The 18,771-nt window shown below is 34.4% G+C and overlaps 1 protein-coding gene and 1 pseudogene across 4 annotated transcripts; both read left to right on the top strand.

The window, feature by feature from the left end:
- Positions 1-119: 119 nt before the first annotated feature.
- LOC129904702 (putative disease resistance RPP13-like protein 1) lies at positions 120-7,964 on the top strand. Of its 4 annotated transcripts, XM_055980278.1 has the most exons (6): positions 125-283; positions 376-4,392; positions 4,486-4,567; positions 6,793-6,879; positions 7,287-7,362; positions 7,638-7,964. In XM_055980278.1, exon 2 carries the CDS (start codon positions 385-387, stop codon positions 4,360-4,362), a length of 3,978 nt encoding a protein of 1,325 aa, XP_055836253.1. In that variant the 5' UTR covers positions 125-283; positions 376-384; the 3' UTR covers positions 4,363-4,392; positions 4,486-4,567; positions 6,793-6,879; positions 7,287-7,362; positions 7,638-7,964. The 4 variants fall into 4 exon arrangements, with proteins under 4 accessions (XP_055836256.1, XP_055836253.1, XP_055836254.1 ...); XM_055980281.1 differs by lacking the exon at positions 4,486-4,567 and having other exon boundaries at positions 120-283; XM_055980279.1 differs by lacking the exon at positions 7,287-7,362.
- Positions 7,666-16,624, top strand: LOC129904703 (putative disease resistance protein At3g14460; annotated as a pseudogene).
- The last annotated feature ends 2,147 nt before the right edge of the window (positions 16,625-18,771 follow it).

Below are 18,771 nucleotides of genomic sequence, written 5' to 3'. Positions count from 1 at the left end.
ATGAATGAGCTGGGAAAAAGTGAGGTTATCATTTTATTTTTTTCAGTCCCTCACTTGGCCCCTCTTTCTACACCCCCAAATACCCTTCCTCTCTTGCCTCAATTATTAATTCTTTGGGTGAAAAGTCAATACTTTTGGAAAAGAGAAAAAAGGACAGTTTTGATTATTTTTCTTTCTATTGCTGTCAGCTGTAGACTGTAGAAAGCTTTAGTGGTACCAAGTACAAGTAAGACCACTAGCAAAAGATCAATCTTGTTTGCAAATTGCTCTTATCATTCAACAGGTATAATATTATTGTACCCAGTAGAGATTATCTGAAGTTAGAAACATTAACAGTCTCTAATTCATTTTGTGATTCTTTGTTTTGTTTTTCAGGTTTCAGAAATGGAGATTGGCTTAGCAGTTGGTGGTGCATTTCTTTCTTCAGCTTTGAATGTTCTCTTTGATAGGCTTGCTCCTAAGGGTGATCTGCTGAAGATGTTTCATAGGGACAAGAGTGATGTTCGGCTCTTAAGGAGGTTGAAGATGACTTTGCTTGGCCTTCAGGCCGTGCTAAGTGATGCAGAGAATAAGCAAACATCAAATCCATACGTGAGCCAGTGGCTTAATGAACTTCAAGATGCTGTGGACGGCGCTGAAAACTTAATAGAAGAAGTCAATTATGAAGTTTTGAGACTAAAGGGGGAAGGCCAGCATCAAAATCTTGGAGAAACAAGCAACCCGCAGGTAAGTGACCGCAACCTGTGCTTGAGTGATGATTGTTTTCTTAACATAAAGGAGAAGTTGGAAGACACCATTGAAACATTGGAGGAGTTGCAAAAGCAAATTGGTCGCCTTGATCTAACAAAGTATCTTGATTCGGGTAAACAAGAAAAAAGGGAATTTTCAACTTCTGTGGTTGTTGAGTCTGAAATATTTGGCAGGAAGAATGAAATAGAGGAATTGGTGGGGAGTTTAATATCTGATGATGCGAATAGTAAAAATTTGACAGTAATTCCTATTTATGGACTGCCTGGGATCGGAAAGACAACACTCGCTAAAGCTGTTTACAATGATGAGAGTGTGAAAAAACATTTTGATTTGAAAGCTTGGACTTGTGTGTCTGAACCATATGATATTCTCAGAATAACAAAGGAGTTACTTCAAGAAATTGGTTTCTTAAAGGTTGATAACAATCTGAATCAACTTCAAGTCAAATTGAAGGAAAGTTTAAAGGGAAAAAAGTTTCTTATTGTCCTAGATGATGTGTGGAATGTCATCTATAAAGAGTGGGATGATTTGAGAAATCTTTTTGTACAAGGAGATATAGGAAGTAAGATCATTGTGACGACACGTAAGGAGAGCGTTGCCTTGATGATGGGTAGTGGGGCAATCAATGTGGGGACTCTGTCTAGTGAAGTCTCTTGGGCTCTATTCAAGCGACATTCATTAGAAAATAGGGATCCTGAGGAACATCCAAAACTTGAAGAGGTTGGAAAACAAATTGCACACAAGTGCAAAGGATTGCCATTAGCTCTAAAGGCACTTGCTGGCATTTTACGCTCCAAATCAGAGGTGGATGAGTGGAGAGACATTTTAAGAAGTAAAATATGGGAGCTGCCACCTCATTCAAATGGAATCTTACCAGCGTTGATGTTGAGCTACAATGATCTTCCTGTACATTTGAAGCGGTGTTTTGCTTTTTGTGCAATATATCCGAAAGATTATCTATTTTGCAAAGAACAGGTTATTCACCTGTGGATTGCTAATGGTCTCGTACAGCAGTTGGATTCAGCTAACCAATACTTTCTCGAGTTGAGATCGAGATCATTGTTTGAAAGGGTCCGAGAGTCTTCTAGATGGAATCCAGGGGAATTCTTAATGCATGACCTTGTCAATGATTTGGCCCAAATTGCATCTTCAAATCTGTGTATCAGGTTGGAAGACATTGATGCATCTCATATGTTGGAACGAACTCGACACTTGTCATATTCAATGGGTTATGGTGATTTCGGTAAACTGAAAACCCTCAACAAATTGGAGCAATTGAGGACATTGCTTCCCATCAATATCCAGGGCGGTTTATGTACTCTAAGCAAGAAGGTGATGCATAACATATTACCGAGACTAACGTCTTTGAGGGCACTATCATTGTCTCGTTATCAGATAAAGGAGTTGCCAGATGACTTGTTTATCAAGTTAAAGCACCTAAGATTTTTGGACCTGTCTTGGACACGGATAAAAAAGTTGCCAGATTCAATTTGTGTACTGTACAACTTAGAGACACTTATCCTGTCAAATTGTCGTTGTCTTGAGGAGCTACCGCTACAGATGGAAAAGCTAATAAATTTGTGTCGCCTTGACATAAGCGACACTTCTCTCTTGAAGACACCGCTACATCCAAGCAAGTTGAAAAGCCTTCATATGCTAGTTGGAGCTAAGTTTCATCTTACTGGTTGCAGTAGTTTGAGAATCGAAGATATGGGTGAAGTACATGACTTGTATGGATCTCTATCAATTACAGAGTTGCAAAATGTGGTTGATAAAAGGGAAGCTCTGAAGGCAAACATGAGGGAAAAGGAACATGTTGAAAGGTTATATTTGGAGTGGAGCGGAAGTATTGCTGACAATTCACAAACTGAAAGAGACATACTTGATGAGCTACAACCAAATCTCAACATAAAAGGACTCCGAATCGCCGGATATAGAGGGACAAAATTTCCAAATTGGCTAGCTGATCATTCATTTCATAAGCTAATAGAATTGTCTCTTAGCAACTGCAAGGATTGTGATTCCTTGCCAGCACTGGGACGGCTTCCTTCTTTGAAATTCCTTACTATTAGAGGGATGCATCGAATAACAGAGGTGACTGAAGAGTTCTATGGTAGTTCGTCCTCCAAAAAGCCATTTAACTCCCTTGAGCAGCTTCTCTTTGCAGAGATGCCGGAGTGGAAGCAGTGGCATGTACTGGGGAAGGGAGAATTCCCGATACTTGAGGCACTTTCAATTGAAGATTGCCCCAAGTTGATTGGAAAGTTGCCTCAAAATCTTTCTTCTCTGATGGGATTGAGAATTTTAAAATGCCCTGAACTCAGTTTGGAGACACCTATCCAACTTTCAAATTTGAAAAGGTTTGTCTTTGTTGGTTGTTCTAAGGTTGGAGTTGTTTTTGATGATGCTCAACTGTTTACATCTCAACTTGAGGGAATGAAGCAGATTGTTGAATTATCTATTACTGATTGTAAATTTCTTACCTCCTTACCTATTAGCAGACTGTCAAATACTTTGAAGAATCTATACATATATGGTTGTGGGAAATTGAAATTGGAGACGCCAGTCAGTGAGATCATTTCTAACATGTTTCTGGAGCATTTAGAACTGCGTAAATGTGATTCTATAGATGATATATCACCTGAGTTGTTTCCAAGAGCACGCGTTTTGAGGGTAGAGCGGTGCCGCAGCCCAAGGCTTTTGATTCGTACTGGGACTGAAAAACTCTCTATTCGTGATTGTGGGAATCTTGAAATGCTTTCAGTGGCATGTGGGACTCAGATGACGTCATTGCAAATTCACGAATGCAAGAAGCTGAAGTCTCTGCCAGAGCATATGCATGAACTCCTTCCATCTCTTAAGGAACTGACACTGAATAACTGTCCAGAAATAGAGTCCTTTCCCGAAGGAGGATTGCCCTTCAATTTACAAGTCCTTGATATCTACCATTGCAAGAAACTGGTGAATCGCCTAAAGCAGTGGCGTTTACAGAGACTCCCCCGTCTCGAGCAGTTAAGCATCCACCATGATGGCAGTGATCTTGCTGGTGAAAACTGGGAGTTGCCTTGCTCTATTCAAAGGCTTACCATATCCAATATGAATACATTAAGCAGCCAACTTCTCAAAAAACTCACCTCTCTTGAATATCTATATACTAATAAGATACCTCAAATTCAGTCACTGCTGGAAGAAGGGCTTCCCTCCTCTCTTCCTGAGCTAACATTGGTTAACCTTCATGACCGCCATTCACTACCAGCAGAAGGTCTTCAGCGTCTCACATGCCTTCGACGTCTATTCATCGGGAATTGTCCTAATCTCCAATCTCTTCCCGAATCGGGGATGCCCTCCTCTCTCTCTGAGCTGGGCATTTATAATTGTCCTAATCTCCAATCTCTTCCCGAATTGGGGATGCCCTCCTCTCTCTCTGAGCTGGGCATTTATAATTGTCCTAATCTCCAATTTCTTCCAGTAAAAGGGATGCCCCCTGCCATCTCTAAACTATTTATTTCCAACTGCCCATTGCTCAAACCACTCCTAGAATTTGACAAGGGTGATTACTGGCCAAAAATTGCAAATATTCCCACCATTCATATTGATGGGGAATCCCACTAATGATTAAAAGAAATGATGCTCCTATAAATTGTAAGTTACTTCTTTACTTTTTCATTATTATTTTTTTGTTCGCTTCCCTTTTCTTGCTTGCTAATTCTTTTCCTTTGTTAAATCCTTGAGCAGCACAAAGCGTCTATTGCTACTGTGAAGCTGAGGAATCATCTTTGGATCGGAATGAATTTAATTTTAGATGACAGCGAAAAAGGTGATAATCTTTTAGGGCATCCTAGAAATCAACTTCAATCCACCGTATCAAATTTTACACCAAAAAAAATAATATTTTTCTCTTTTTTCATTATTATTAGATTATTATTACTTATTTGTCCATCAATTTATATTTTTGCATATTTAATTTTTTTGAAGATTAATTATACTTATATCCAATTAAAATTTATAATAGAATTAAAATAAATTTAATTTTAAAAAATTCAAGTAGAGGAAAATAATTTATAAATTTTTAATCTAAAATTAATATTATGAAAATATGACGTAAAAATAAGAAAATATTTAATTAAAATATACAATTTATATAATGTTTAATTAAAAATATTGTATAATAAAATAATAATAAAATATTCAAAAAGTACAATTGGTGTGATGAATAGTGTTACACCAAATTTGGTGTGACACACTAACACTATTCACACACCAAATTTGGTGTAAAATTTGGTGTGGGTTTGAATAGTTTTACACCAAATATAACATTTGGTGTAAAATTTGGTGTGGATTGGAGATAGTCTTACCATCAGCCCGATGTTTATTGTCTTTGGAAATTCAATTCAGTATATCATCATCATATATTATTAAAAGTGGGAAGCTCTAAAAGTACAAAGTTGGATTATCATCTTATTCCTATATCAAATTAAATTATTATAAAACATCTAATTATTAATTAAATATTAAATAGTAATTATATCATATTATACTAAATACAAGTGGAAAGATGTTAGGTCAAAAATTCTCAGACAAAACATTAATAGAATTTTCCCCCCTCATTTTTACCCTTTCAAAAACTAAATTAGTTATATGTTTTTTTTAATCCTTTTAAATATATATATATATTCATTTTTACCCTTTCAAAGACGATATTCATTTCTCTTCAATTTACTAAACATAATCTATTTATAACATAAAACCTATCTTTTTATTATAATGAATTTCCTAATTATTATAAGAATAAATGTCCTAATTGTTGTAATTAAGAAGACCTAAAGTTAGTCTCTTTGCCTACTCTGGCTATTCATTTTCCTGCAAATTAAATTGTAATCATATCAAAATATTATTATATTAATTACTATATTATATTAAATTACATTAAAATTTAAAAGAGGAAGATGTTAAGTTAAAAAATGAAAGATAAAAATATCCGTAGAGAGATTTCTATCCTTTTAAAAACTAAATTAATTACATTTTTAATTTTTTTATATAATTAATTTCCAACTAATGTACAGTCCCCTAATTAATTGTCATTTCCCTTATTATTTTGATTAATTCATCAACTTAATATTTAGAAGGCAAAAAACCATCACTAAATCGTCGTATGCCTCAAATAAAACAACTCCCTCATAAAATTGGTTGTTATCAGTTCTACTCTTTTTTCCCTTTATTTTTTTTATTTTTATTTTTTTGGATATTCATATTCATAGCTCATATCTAATTACTTATAGCTACTCTCAATACCTATTACTCTCATCTTTTTCATATTCATAACCTCCAAATATTTAATTTATAACCTTAAGATATCTTTTGGTATTCCTCCATTTTTATCTATATAAATTTATCTTTTTTGTTTCAAGAAAATCATAGTCAAGGTTAACCTTTTTCATTCTAAAGTTAAAGTGGTAAAACACTCATATCATTATTCTGCTGTTTGATTTGAATCGATGAAGAGGGCTCTTGAATTTTGATTGGTTGTGTGATTCAAAAACTCGAATAATTATGTATTGATTTTGTATTTTTTTTTCCATCAATATTATTATGATTAGAGTCTTAACAAAGATGTGTATTGTAGTTTTTCCTCTATTTATTTATGTGTTTTATCTTTATTAGACCTCTTTGATTTAATTTTCTATGAATTTCTAATTGTAGTAAGTCTGTATTTTTATTTGGGCTCAAATTAGCCACTTGTGACTTTATTGGTTCCGTAAAACAAACTTATTTTAAACATTAAAATACGTCACTCATTTGGTGTATGTTTCTTATCAAACTTTTATAGATTAATTTTGTAATTATTGCATTTTATTACTTATTACATGTATATTTTTATAGAAGTGTCGTTCTAACAGATCTATAAAAAATTATATAGGACACACGATGAACGCACGTATCCAGAAACAAGTTCTTGTTATATCACTCACCATTTAGTTCTTGTATTGTTTGAACTTTCATCTGAATAGAACTTCATGTATTCTTGTTCTTTCCCTTTTTCAGTGAGTTGATCAAGGACTAAGGAGAAAGGAGGTTTTAGAGTAATTCACATGCTCACTCATGAATGCATACCTCTAATAGAATTCAAAGGTATACAAGACACAGTTTGTTTTCTATCTATCAAAGATATAAAAAGTTTGATCCCCAACAATTAACAACTAAAAGCATCAACAATATACAGGTTATGATTTTTGGATATCAACTTAACAATCTTTTTCCCTATACTTGAGAAACTTTGCAATTGAAGATTGCCCCAAGTTGATTGGGAAGTTGCCTGAAAATCTTTCGTCTCTGACAAGATTGACAATTTTCAAAATGCCCTGAACTCTGTTTGGAGGCACCTATCCAACTTTCAAATTTGAAAGAGTGTGAAGTTGTTGGTTCTCCTAAGGCTGGAGCTCTTTTTTTATCATGCTCAACTGTTTACGGCTCAACTTTTTGGTATCTGTTTACATTCCTTCTCCTTGTTTGTTAATTCGTCTTGTTTTTTTTATTAGTGTTGAACAGTGTGGATCATCTATTGCCACTGTGTGGATCGTAGCATCTTCATTCTAATTTTAGAATGACAAAAAGGTAATATGTTGCAACTAATGTAATCTTTAAACTTCCTATAAGACATTGTAAAAGAAACCTAGTGTAGGTTAGAATTAATAATTTGCCCTAGAAGGTTGATAGCACAAAGTAATACTATTGTACTACATATCTTTTACCATTTACATTGGTAGATGTGTCAGTCGGGCGTTCATAGTATTTGGATCTTAATCACAATAGCTAAAACATCACTTTTGTCAGTATTTGAATTTTTAGCACAATGGTTAAAACATCAGTTTCTTGTTTTGGATTTTCAGAAATTTGGCCGAAGATATAAACAGTTAGCTGATAACTTTGGAGATTATGAAGTTTCCTTCAAATTATTTCCATTACTCAACCTCGAGTGGGGCCTCAGAACTAGGGGAAAGGCAAGGAAGTGTATCCTACTCTGAACAAATTTGTAATGACCCGTTAGGTCATTTTGAGAACGAGTCCTCTTTCTTTCATACGAGATCCTTTTCGTAAAATTTTAATGGGATATTTGGACTATTCGATAACTTCGGTTAATTAGTTGATGGGTGATTTTAAATAATTAATTTAATTGATGGGCTAAAGTGTTAATTTATTTAATACTTATACCACTTTTCTTATATTTAATAAAATAGGTTAGTAGGGTTGTCACTTTTAGTACATGATTAATTTAGAAAAGAAAAAGAAGAAAATAAATAATAATAAAAAAAATAATAATAATAAAATATATATAAATCTGATAGCATTAAGCCATCAGATGTGAGCAAGGACAGGGACGAAGGCAGAAGCTGGAAAAAAAATATGGAGGAAGAAAGAAAAAAAAGGGAAAAAGAAAAATAAAGGAGAAGAGAAAAATAAGAATTTTCATTCCAAAGCATCAAGGTAATTATTTTCATCCTTTCCATTAAATTTTTATGTGATTATGAACATATTTTTAGGGTATATTGATTGAGAAATAACGCTGAAATAAGAAAATATGATCCTAGGGTTCTTCACATAAAATTTTAATTTGGGGGTCGAATAATGATCCGTTTTAGCTGAAATTTGACATGTGAGTTTATTTTATCATGAGTGAACATAATCGAAAAGAAAATTTCAGATTTGACTTCAATGATTTGGATGATTTTTTGATCCAATTTTTTATCCGAAAATAAATATAGCAATATGAGTGTCATTGAATTCGTATTCTTATGAAGATTATGTATTTGAACAGATTTTGATCGTTCGAAAGCGTTACGAAAGGCTCAAGTTTTAAAGTGATTATTCAATTTAATTGAGGTTTAGCCCTAGTTTTAAAATTCAGAAAATATGGAGTTGACATGTTAAGTAGCATCAAGAATAGGAATGTGTTTATAGATTTGCTTAAATTTTTGGGTCTAGGCTAGACATATGGTAATAAGGGTGTTGTCAGTTTCGAAAAATCTTATTGTGATTATTTATTTGACTAGATTACGTTGATTTGGAGGCCCAACGAAAATGGAAGGCTCAAGTTCCGAAGTGATTGCTTAATTAATTAAGGGAAGTGAATTTCTAAACCTCAGTTTAAGCTTGTAGATATTTGTATTTCCGTGTTATGTGTACTGAGAGTAATGAGAATTGGATTGGGTTATTGACTGTATAATTAACATTAAAAATGGAGATGAGGGGTATAAAATGGTGATCTAATGACATGTATTGGTGGAATTGATACAACAACAACAACAACAACAACCCAGTGAAATCCCACAACATGGGGTTTGGGGAGGATAAAATGTACGCAGACCTTACTCCTACCAAGGTAGGACGGCTGTTTCCTGGAGATCCTCGGCTCAGTAAAAGCATAAATGCATAAAAAATGTTAGATAAGAATAGAAAATTAAAAGCTTTATGAGAAAAACAACAAACAAATAACGAATAGATAACAAATAAATACAAATAAATAAATACAAATAACAAATAACGATTAAATAAATAATGAAAGCGTCACAGGTAAAATTGAGTAATCAAAGCATAGAAAGCAATAAATAATAACAGAAATCAGAAGTCAAAGCGCAAGAGATCGTAATGCACTACTACGCCTATGAATAGAGAAGAATAACGAGACTATGAACTAGCCTTCTACCCTAATGTGGGTCCTCCACACCCTCCTATCTAAGGTCATGTCCTCCGTAAGCTGTAACTGCGCCATGTATTGGTGGAATTGATATGTTGTGATAATGAGTTTATTTTGGACATGTGAAATGACTATGTTGATGTGAGATATAAAAAATTATTGTTGTTGTCATGTTATTATCGTGAATTATATGAACATAAATTGATTGCATTGGTTCTGACATATTGTGTTGAGACTAAAAATGATATGAAACGAATGTGGTCGAGCTACACGCTCCGTGGTAGGTATTATGAAATAAAGGGGTCGGGCCACATGCTCCGTGGCAGGATATGTATGTTGAGGGGACGGGCCACACGCTCCATGGCAGGTTACATGGACAAAAATGTCCCCTATGGGTTTCGGACTGTGATTCAGCGGATGTGTACTGATAGGACAGACATGCATCATTTCATTACATTGCATTGCACCTTTTTTATATTTGTGAATTTGTGTTTACTCCTTTATTGATCTGTTTTGCTGAACTTGACTTGATATGATTCATTGATGAGTATTCGTGAACGGTATTACTGTTATTATTGTACAAGTGTAGAGTTGGGCTGGTTTTATGCAAGTTGTAGTTAAGGAAGTTTGGTTGGGAGGACAGGAGTACTTGTATCTATTGAGCTTTGCTTAGTTTTAGTTGTCCACTTGCTGGGTACCGTGTTGTTTGGTACTCACCCCTTGCTTTTACACTTGTGTAGATTGTGAGCCCGAACCTGCTTGATCTCCTAGTGTTTCCTACGACTTCCAAGGCTATCATCTCGAGTGTTGAGGTAGCTGTTACGTCCATCTAGCGGACACCTCTTACTCTTCTAATATGTTTTAATCCTATTGTAGAGACAAAGACATTCTGATTGTATTTTCATTCGTACTTCGATAATGTATTAGTGGCTTGTACACGTGATAACCTATCTGGGGGGATTTTGAATTTGTTTTACGTATTTTCGATTAAGTTATATTTTGATTCATTTTGTTTTCTTTCGCATCTACTTTCCGTTGGGTATTAGGCTGACTTGTCTCGGTGGGTTGAGATGAGTGTCATTACAGGCCGGATTCGGATCGTGACAAAATTCAAGGTTAGATAACAAAATTGATTTTTCTCATTATGCGATTGAGGAGTTGCCAAATGACTTGTTTATCAAATTAAAGCACCTAAGATTTTTGGACCTTTCTTGGACACGGATAAAAAAGTTGCCAGATTCAATTTGTGTACTGTACAACTTAGAGACACTTATCCTGTCAAATTGTCATTGTCTTGAGGAGCTACCGCTACAGATGGAAAAGCTAATCAATTTGTGTCGCCTTGACATAAGCGACACTTCTCTCTTGAAGACACCGCTACATCCAAGCAAGTTGAAAAGCCTTCATATGCTAGTTGGAGCTAAGTTTCATCTTACTGGTTGCAGTAGTTTGAGAATCGAAGATATGGGTGAAGTACATGACTTGTATGGATCTCTATCAATTACAGAGTTGCAAAATGTGGTTGATAAAAGGGAAGTTCTGAAGGCAAACATGAGGGAAAAGGAACATGTTGAAAGGTTATATTTGGAGTGGAGCGGAAGTATGACTGACAATTCACAAACTGAAAGAGACATACTTGATGAGCTACAACCAAATCTCAACATAAAAGGACTCCGAATTGCCGGATATAGAGGGACAAAATTTCTAAATTGGCTAGCTGATCATTCATTTCATAAGCTAATAGAATTGTCTCTTAGCAACTGCAAGGATTGTGATTCCTTGCCAGCACTGGGACGGCTTCCTTCTTTGAAATTCCTTACTATTAGAGGGATGCATCGAATAACAGAGGTGACTGAAGAGTTCTATGGTAGTTCGTCCTCCAAAAAGCCATTTAACTCCCTTGAGAAGCTTGGCTTTGCAGAGATGCCGGAGTGGAAGCAGTGGCATGTACTGGGGAAGGGAGAATTCCCGATACTTGAGGCACTTTCAATTGAAGATTGCCCCAAGTTGATTGGAAAGTTGCCTCAAAATCTTTCTTCTCTGACGGGATTGAGAATTTTAAAATGCCCTGAACTCAGTTTGGAGACACCTATCCAACTTTCAAATTTGAAAAGGTTTGACGTTGTTGGTTGTCCTAAGGTTGGAGTTGTTTTTGATGATACTCAACTGTTTACATCTCAACTTGAGGGAATGAAGCAGATTGCTGAATTATCTATTACTGATTGTAAGTTTCTTACCTCCTTACCTATTAGCAGACTATCAAATACTTTGAAGAATCTACGTATATATGGTTGTGGGAAATTGAAATTGGAGACACCAGTTAGTGAGATCATTTCTAACATGTTTCTGGAGAATTTTGAACTGCGTGAATGTGATTCTATAGATGATATATCACCTGAGTTATTCCCAAGAGCACGCTTTTTGAGGGTAGAGCGATGCCGCAACCCAAGGTCTTTGATTCGTACTGGGATTGAAAATCTATTTATTCGTGATTGTGAGAATCTTGAAATACTTCCAGTGGCATGTGGGACTCAGATGACGTCATTGAAAATTTACAACTGCAAGAAGCTGAAGTCTCTGCCAGAGCATATGCATGAACACCTTCCATCTCTTAAGGAACTGAGATTGAATAACTGTCCAGGAATAGAGTCCTTTCCCGAAGGAGGATTGCCCTTCAATTTACAAGTCCTTTTGATCCAATATTGCAAGAAACTGGTGGATGCACGAAAGGAGTGGCGTTTACAGAGACTCCCCTGTCTCGAACAGTTAAGCATCTACCATGATGGCAGTGATCTTGCTGGTGAAAACTGGGAGTTGCCTTGCTCTATTCGAACGCTTACCATATCCAATCTGAATACAATACGCATCCAACTTCTCAAAAGCCTCACCTCTCTTGAATATCTATGTACTTATAATATACCTCAAATTCAGTCAGCTGGAAGAAGGGCTTCCCTCCTCTCTTTCTGAGCTACAATTATATTGGCATCATGACCTCCATTCACTACCAGCAGAAGGTCTTCAGCGTCTCACATGGCTTCGACGTCTAGACATCCGGGATTGCCGTAATCTCCAATCTCTTCCCGAATCAGGGATGCCCTCCTCTCTCTCTGAGCTGTACATTTGGAATTGTCCTAATCTCCAATCTCTTTCCGGATCAGCACTGCCTTCCTCCCTTTCTAAGCTGACCGTCAGGAATTGCCCTAATCTCCAATCTCTTCCAGTAAAAGGGATATGCCCCCTTCCATCTCTAAACTATTTATTTCCGAGTGCCCATTGCTCAAACCACTCCTAAAATTTGACGAAGGGGATTACTGGGCAAAAACTGCTCATATTCCCACCATATATATTGATGGGGAATACCAGTAATGATTAAAAGAAATGGTGCTCTGATAAATTGTAAGTTAATTATTTCTTTTTCATTTTTTTTTGTTTACTTCCCTTTTCTTGCTTGTTAATTCTTTTCCTTTGTTAAATCCTTGAGCAGCACAAAACATCTATTGCCATTGTGAAGTGGAGGAATCATCTTTGGATCAGTAAGAATTTAATTTTAGATGACAGCAAAAAAGGTGATAAACAAAAGCTGGTTTATGTAGGAATTGAAATTATTTGCTTCGAAAAGTTGATAGCTCAGTGTAATATAATGAATTGGTAATCTTTTACCATGAACATTAATGTCAGCCAGATGTTTATTGTCTTTGGGAATTCAATTCAATAGCAATTCATGTGTTCGTGTTCTATATCTCACTCACCATCTTACTTGAAAATATTTAGTTCTTGTATTTCTTGAACTTTCATCTGAATAGCACCTCATGTATTCTTGTTCTTTCCGTTTTCAGTGAGTTGATCAATGACTAAGGAGAAAGGAGGTTTAGAGTAATGCACATGCTCACTCATGAATGCATAACTCTAATAGAATTCAAAGGTATACAAGACACAAGTTTGTTCCCCAATAATTAACAACTAAAAGCATCATCAATATATAGATTATGATTTTTGGATATCAACTTAGCAATTTTTTTCCTTTATTTGTCAGGATTTTGGTAACAATAATAGCTCATAGTTCGGTTGGTGAAAGTAAACTTGTTCTGACATTTTCTGTTGAATAGCCAATCAGCTCAATTATGGTCTATTAGCAAAGTGCAAGTAAGTGAAGAAAGAATAGTCATTTTATCGTCCAGTGGCACTCTTAACCATCAAGACTGATATTTTTTCCAGATTTGATAACTATGGCTGAGTGTGAAGTTATACTTATGATTTGAACTGTTCTTACATTACTCCGCATTATTCTTTGTTTAGTATAATATGATATATAGATTTGGAATGATGGCACTGTATATAATATATGCCTCAAAGTGAACAGGGAGACAGCTAAGCTGTGGAAAATAAAAGAGAGAAGTCATTCTCCAAAATAGGTTGTTAAACTTGAACAGGGAAAAAAAAGAAGAAAAAAAAGTGAATCGATTGATTTTTGAAGGTTTATGTTAAATCAAACCATTGAAAATTATTAGAATTGATTTTTAGAAGGTCTTATATTAACTTTGAAGCGGTCATTTGAATTGAGTTGGACTAATTTTGAAGCAAACATATATCGATAAACATGTTGATAAAGGTTTTACACAAGAAGTTATGGTGACCTATCAAAATTTGTGATCATAATTTTGACAGTCCTTTAGAATTTGATCACAAATACTAGGAGCTAATTAATTTCTTAGACGGTCACTCAACTAACTACTTTTATCTCAGAAAGTCACTCAATTTTGTTCTGTAACACAAGAGTCACTCAACTAATGATAATTATCTTAGAAAGTTACTCAGGCTGCATTTGAAAGCATATACTGAGCTTTTGTCAGTATTTGGATCTTTAGCACAGTAGCTTTTGTGTTTGTGTGTATATGAACAAAAAAACTGAACCTAAAAGCCTGACTAACCTATACTTGTTTGAAATTGATGTAGTCTATTCATACTTGGTGAATTGACCCAATTTGGTGCTTATCCCTCACCCACAGTACCCAGATCGTGTCGGATGGATGTAAAGTGGTGTCCATCATCTGTCATGCATCTATAGAATGATATGGTCACTTCATCTGATATCCTAAAAACTTCTTGCTTCTTTCTTTTTTTTGTAGTTTTTTTTCTGTCACATATTAATGTTTCTGAATATAAGTAATCTTACTCGTCTTTTATGTTTTAAGACTCTTTTCTTGTTTATTTAGCTATTTTTTCTCCCTCAAATCATGCAGAATGCAAAATTAACCACCATCATGAAAGCTGTTAAGCTTTGTTCCCTACTTTTATCACTTGCAAAAGTTCTCAGTTAGGTATGTTTCCCCTAGCCTTTGTAAAAAAAGTCACATCAAGCTTAAAATTTAAAGAAATTGAACTAGACTTTCAATGCCTGCTTCCAATATATAGGTGTGAAGTAAGGCAACCTTACTTTCTCATTGATCATTCTTGACCATCCTAGTCTTGTCATTTATCGATGCTTCTACCTTTCTTTTGAATTGTTGTGTCCTGATACTCATAATAACGTGCACGTTTATTTCTTCTGTTGGAGAAAAAAGAAAACTAGGTGAAGGAGCTTTAGATCTGCTTGAAATGAGATTTGCAAGTTATTGGACACCAGTTGCAGTTGTGCATCTTCTTGCAATCTTCTTTGGTCAGGGTACTAATGATTCACCTCTAGCAAGTATGATGTTGTTGCGTTGATTTCACATTTGATAGCAAATACTGAGGTTTTGTCAGCGTTTGGATCTTTAGCACAGACAAAACAACATTTTTTGAACCTGAACCCTGAACCTTGATAGAAAACCACTGCATTGCACCTTTCCCATTGAGCTGTTAGTTCACCTTTATAAAGCTCTTCAAGCAGGTTCCATCTATGAAACCTACCTTGTCTTTCACCAACAATGCCAGCCTCTATCAATCTGCTCCGAAGACCATAATTCTCAGGTAGGGGAGGCCATTGCCTTGTCCCAAAAAATTTGGAGGCCTCAAATTTACTTCAAATTATTATTATTATTATTAATTTTATTATATAATTATATATTTATTTAAATAAAATTATTATAGTATTTGAGGTTATTTTATACCAATAAGTTCAAAAATTATGATAATTTTTTAACTCATTAATTAGTATATTTGTTTCATCCTTTAATTTTAATCTTATTCTTTTTTATATATGAACTATACTATATAAATGGGTAACTTAATGAATTTCTTTTTTTCAATTTTCTCTGAAACTGCATGAACATAAAATCATTTATGCACCAGTTTTCTATTCGTTTAATTCAACATATTATATTATTTTTTTATAATTTAGTTTTAATATTCACTAATGAGTGCTACTTAATAGAATGAACTACAACTATCATTTAAATTGATTAAGAATTAGATGAAAAGGTGTATATATTTTTGACGCTATCCATGCTTAAAACTTATTAAGTGATATGTTTTTTTTGTGATGATACGCAAATTAAAATTTCAATCTGAATTTCGGATCTCAACATCAATAATCCACCCTCGGAAACAGCCGTCCTACCTTGGTAGTAGTCAGGTCTGCGTACACTTTACCCTCCCTAGACCCACGTTGTGGGATTTCACTGGGCCGTTGTTGTTGTTGTTGTAACATCAATAATCCACCACTTTATTCTTTGTGCACTTCTTTCTAGTTTTTTTTTAAAAAAAATATTTTATTCTTTGTCTTAAATGATTAATCTATTGTTTAGAAAATATCTTTTTTGTTAGTGTACAAATTTTATAAAATAAATTTAAGGGCCTCTTATTATGATTTTGTCTTGGGCCACAAGATTCGATGAGCCGCCCTAGTTCTCAGGTCCTGTGAGCTTAATTGCAATTAGTGCTACACTAGGTGCATCTGAAGGTTGCAGGTATAATGGATGATTATGCTCAAGTTTCGCCATAGTTAATTCTTCCATGGTCAGATCTCACACTCAAAGAATATTATGATTTTGCGGAAATTTGAAAAGCAAATTGACATTGCTCTGGTACCATATTAAGTTTCATATATATATGGAGTAAACCTCCATTGTTATGAGCTACTATCTCACTGAGAGGGAGAGAACAACAGAGAATAAAAGAGGAGAGGAGGGGAAATTTTTATTGATCATGATTTGCAGTTTACATATACAATTCCTATTTATGGAATTCACACTCTTCATATTTTGTATATTCACGTGCTTTACACATTTATGCTAACTAACTATTGCCAGTTGTACTTGACTAACAACTTTTCTAACAAACTCTCTAACTACTCACTACCTCAACTACATTCATCATTTAACTCCAATACTATTTGCATTGTAATTCTCATTTTAGTAATGGAAAATATTTAGTTACCAAAGAAAAAAAGATAAAGAAAGATGAGCTATGAAGATGATTTTTTAAAGTTCATTGCAAGGAAAAAAAAGAAAAAGGGAAGCTTTCGATAGACACAAATCCTTGTGACTTGATACTTGGACACTGAGAAGCTCGCCTCAGAGTCCTTCATTTGAAACTGCCCTTTTTCTTTTCAAAGTGGAATTCCTCCTTGCTTTCCCCTTTGACATGTGCCAAACTCCACTTTTGTTGTTGCCAGGTGAAATGATTCATTCAACCTCGATAACCCAAGACACCCTTCTCTGCCGAATGAATTTTCAAATCATCATCTTCAAACCACGGCTTGACCACAATTTTCAATTGACTTTATCTCATGTGACAGGGACTGAAGAACACTTAATTTATTTAAGAAAAATAAGAGAAAATGTCAAAAAGAAAAGAAGAAAAAATTAAATGCAATTGGAGGTCCTAGAAAGGTGGTGCCACGTTATTTTGTCTATATTTAACTTTATATTATATAGATTATTTACAGATTCCAATTCTTCACAATTCTAAAACATATTCATGATATGATAGATCCAAGTAATTAACACTAACATTTAATTTTTAGTCTCTCACCTTACCACCTTCTAGACTTGGCAGTCAAGACGGGATGCCTAGCGTTTGGTCATCTATTTTTAATTTATTTTAAGAAATTAAATTTGGGTGAAGTTTTGATTAAAATTTTAATATGTATTTGATCATAGTTTCTTAGAAAATATATTTTATTTTGTAAAAATAAAATATAAAACATGATTTATATCCATAAATTACATACCATGTGATGGAAATAGAAACTGTGAGTAATGTTTATTTAAAACAACAAAGGTTATTATAAAAACCTAATTAATTCCTATTTTCAATATGTTGTCTTATTTTATTTATTTTATGATAGATTCAAAAAAAAATCGCACAAAAAACTTGCAATCAGCAGTACACTATTGTTATCAAAACTACGAAACAAATAAACACGTAGGTTCTAATGCTAATGAAGAATCTAATCCAAAAATACAATTTGTAAGATCATTGAATTCATTTCATTACTCAAAAAGTGTGAGCACATATAAAAAAATGTAATCACATACAAAGACGAACTATATCATATAAAATCACAATCTAAAATCTTACCTTATTATAGATTCGTTCCACACTTTTCGGAGAGAAACCTTCAAAGAATCTTCAATAGAGCTTTTTAGGAATTGGAAAGAAAGAAAAAAGTAGAAGAAGTGTCTGATCTTATTGGTTTTCAGAGAATGAAAAGATGTGTTGGTTTCTCCCGAGAGAACCCTTTTATAATTCTAAAGGACACAACTATTCAAATAGTTGTGTCTTTTCTCTTTATATTTATTAATATATATATATATATATTTAATCTATGAAGAATCCGGATCGACCCTTCATGAGAAATCGAAATCAACTCTATTGGCCCATACGATGAATTTACGCCCACCAATTCCACTCAACACAATGGGAAATGCTGTTGCTGCCTTTAGCACAATATCAATGAGGGAAGATGACATAAATCTACCCAACTTGGTTGCTCAACTACCAAAGGCTAAACAACAACTTCGAGACAAGTTGAAAGATATTAATACAAATGAGATCTACGCATATTTATTTGAAAAAGTTTAACAGGATCGAAACATAATACAACAGGATATGCTTGATATTTATGTTTTCACCAGCTTTTGCAATTTTGGGTTATATACAATCAATTTTGGATGGGGTAAACCCATAAGAGTCACCCTAGCAACAAATCCAATGAAGAACCACTTAATTTTAGTGGATGACCCAAATGGAGACGGAATTAATGTACTGGTAACTTCGACACAAGTTGATATGTTAAAGTTTTCAGAGTAACAAAGAGCTCCTACAGTTTGCTTCTCCAGTTGTTCAGTCAACTCAATAAGCAACAGAGAGCGGCGGGTTGAAGCACCTTATTTTTGTTCCAGTAC

The sequence above is a fragment of the Solanum dulcamara genome, chromosome 9 (genome assembly GCF_947179165.1).
Source record: "Solanum dulcamara chromosome 9, daSolDulc1.2, whole genome shotgun sequence".
In the NCBI taxonomy this organism is placed as follows: Eukaryota; Viridiplantae; Streptophyta; class Magnoliopsida; order Solanales; family Solanaceae; genus Solanum; species Solanum dulcamara.
Note: the sequence above shows the minus strand (reverse complement) of the source record. Positions and strands in the feature narration are given on the sequence as shown.

Excerpts from the sequence above, each read along its gene's own strand:
- LOC129904702 (XM_055980281.1), top strand. The coding sequence starts at position 385 with ATGGAGATTGGCTTAGCAGTTGGTGGTGCATTTCTTTCTTCAGCTTTG.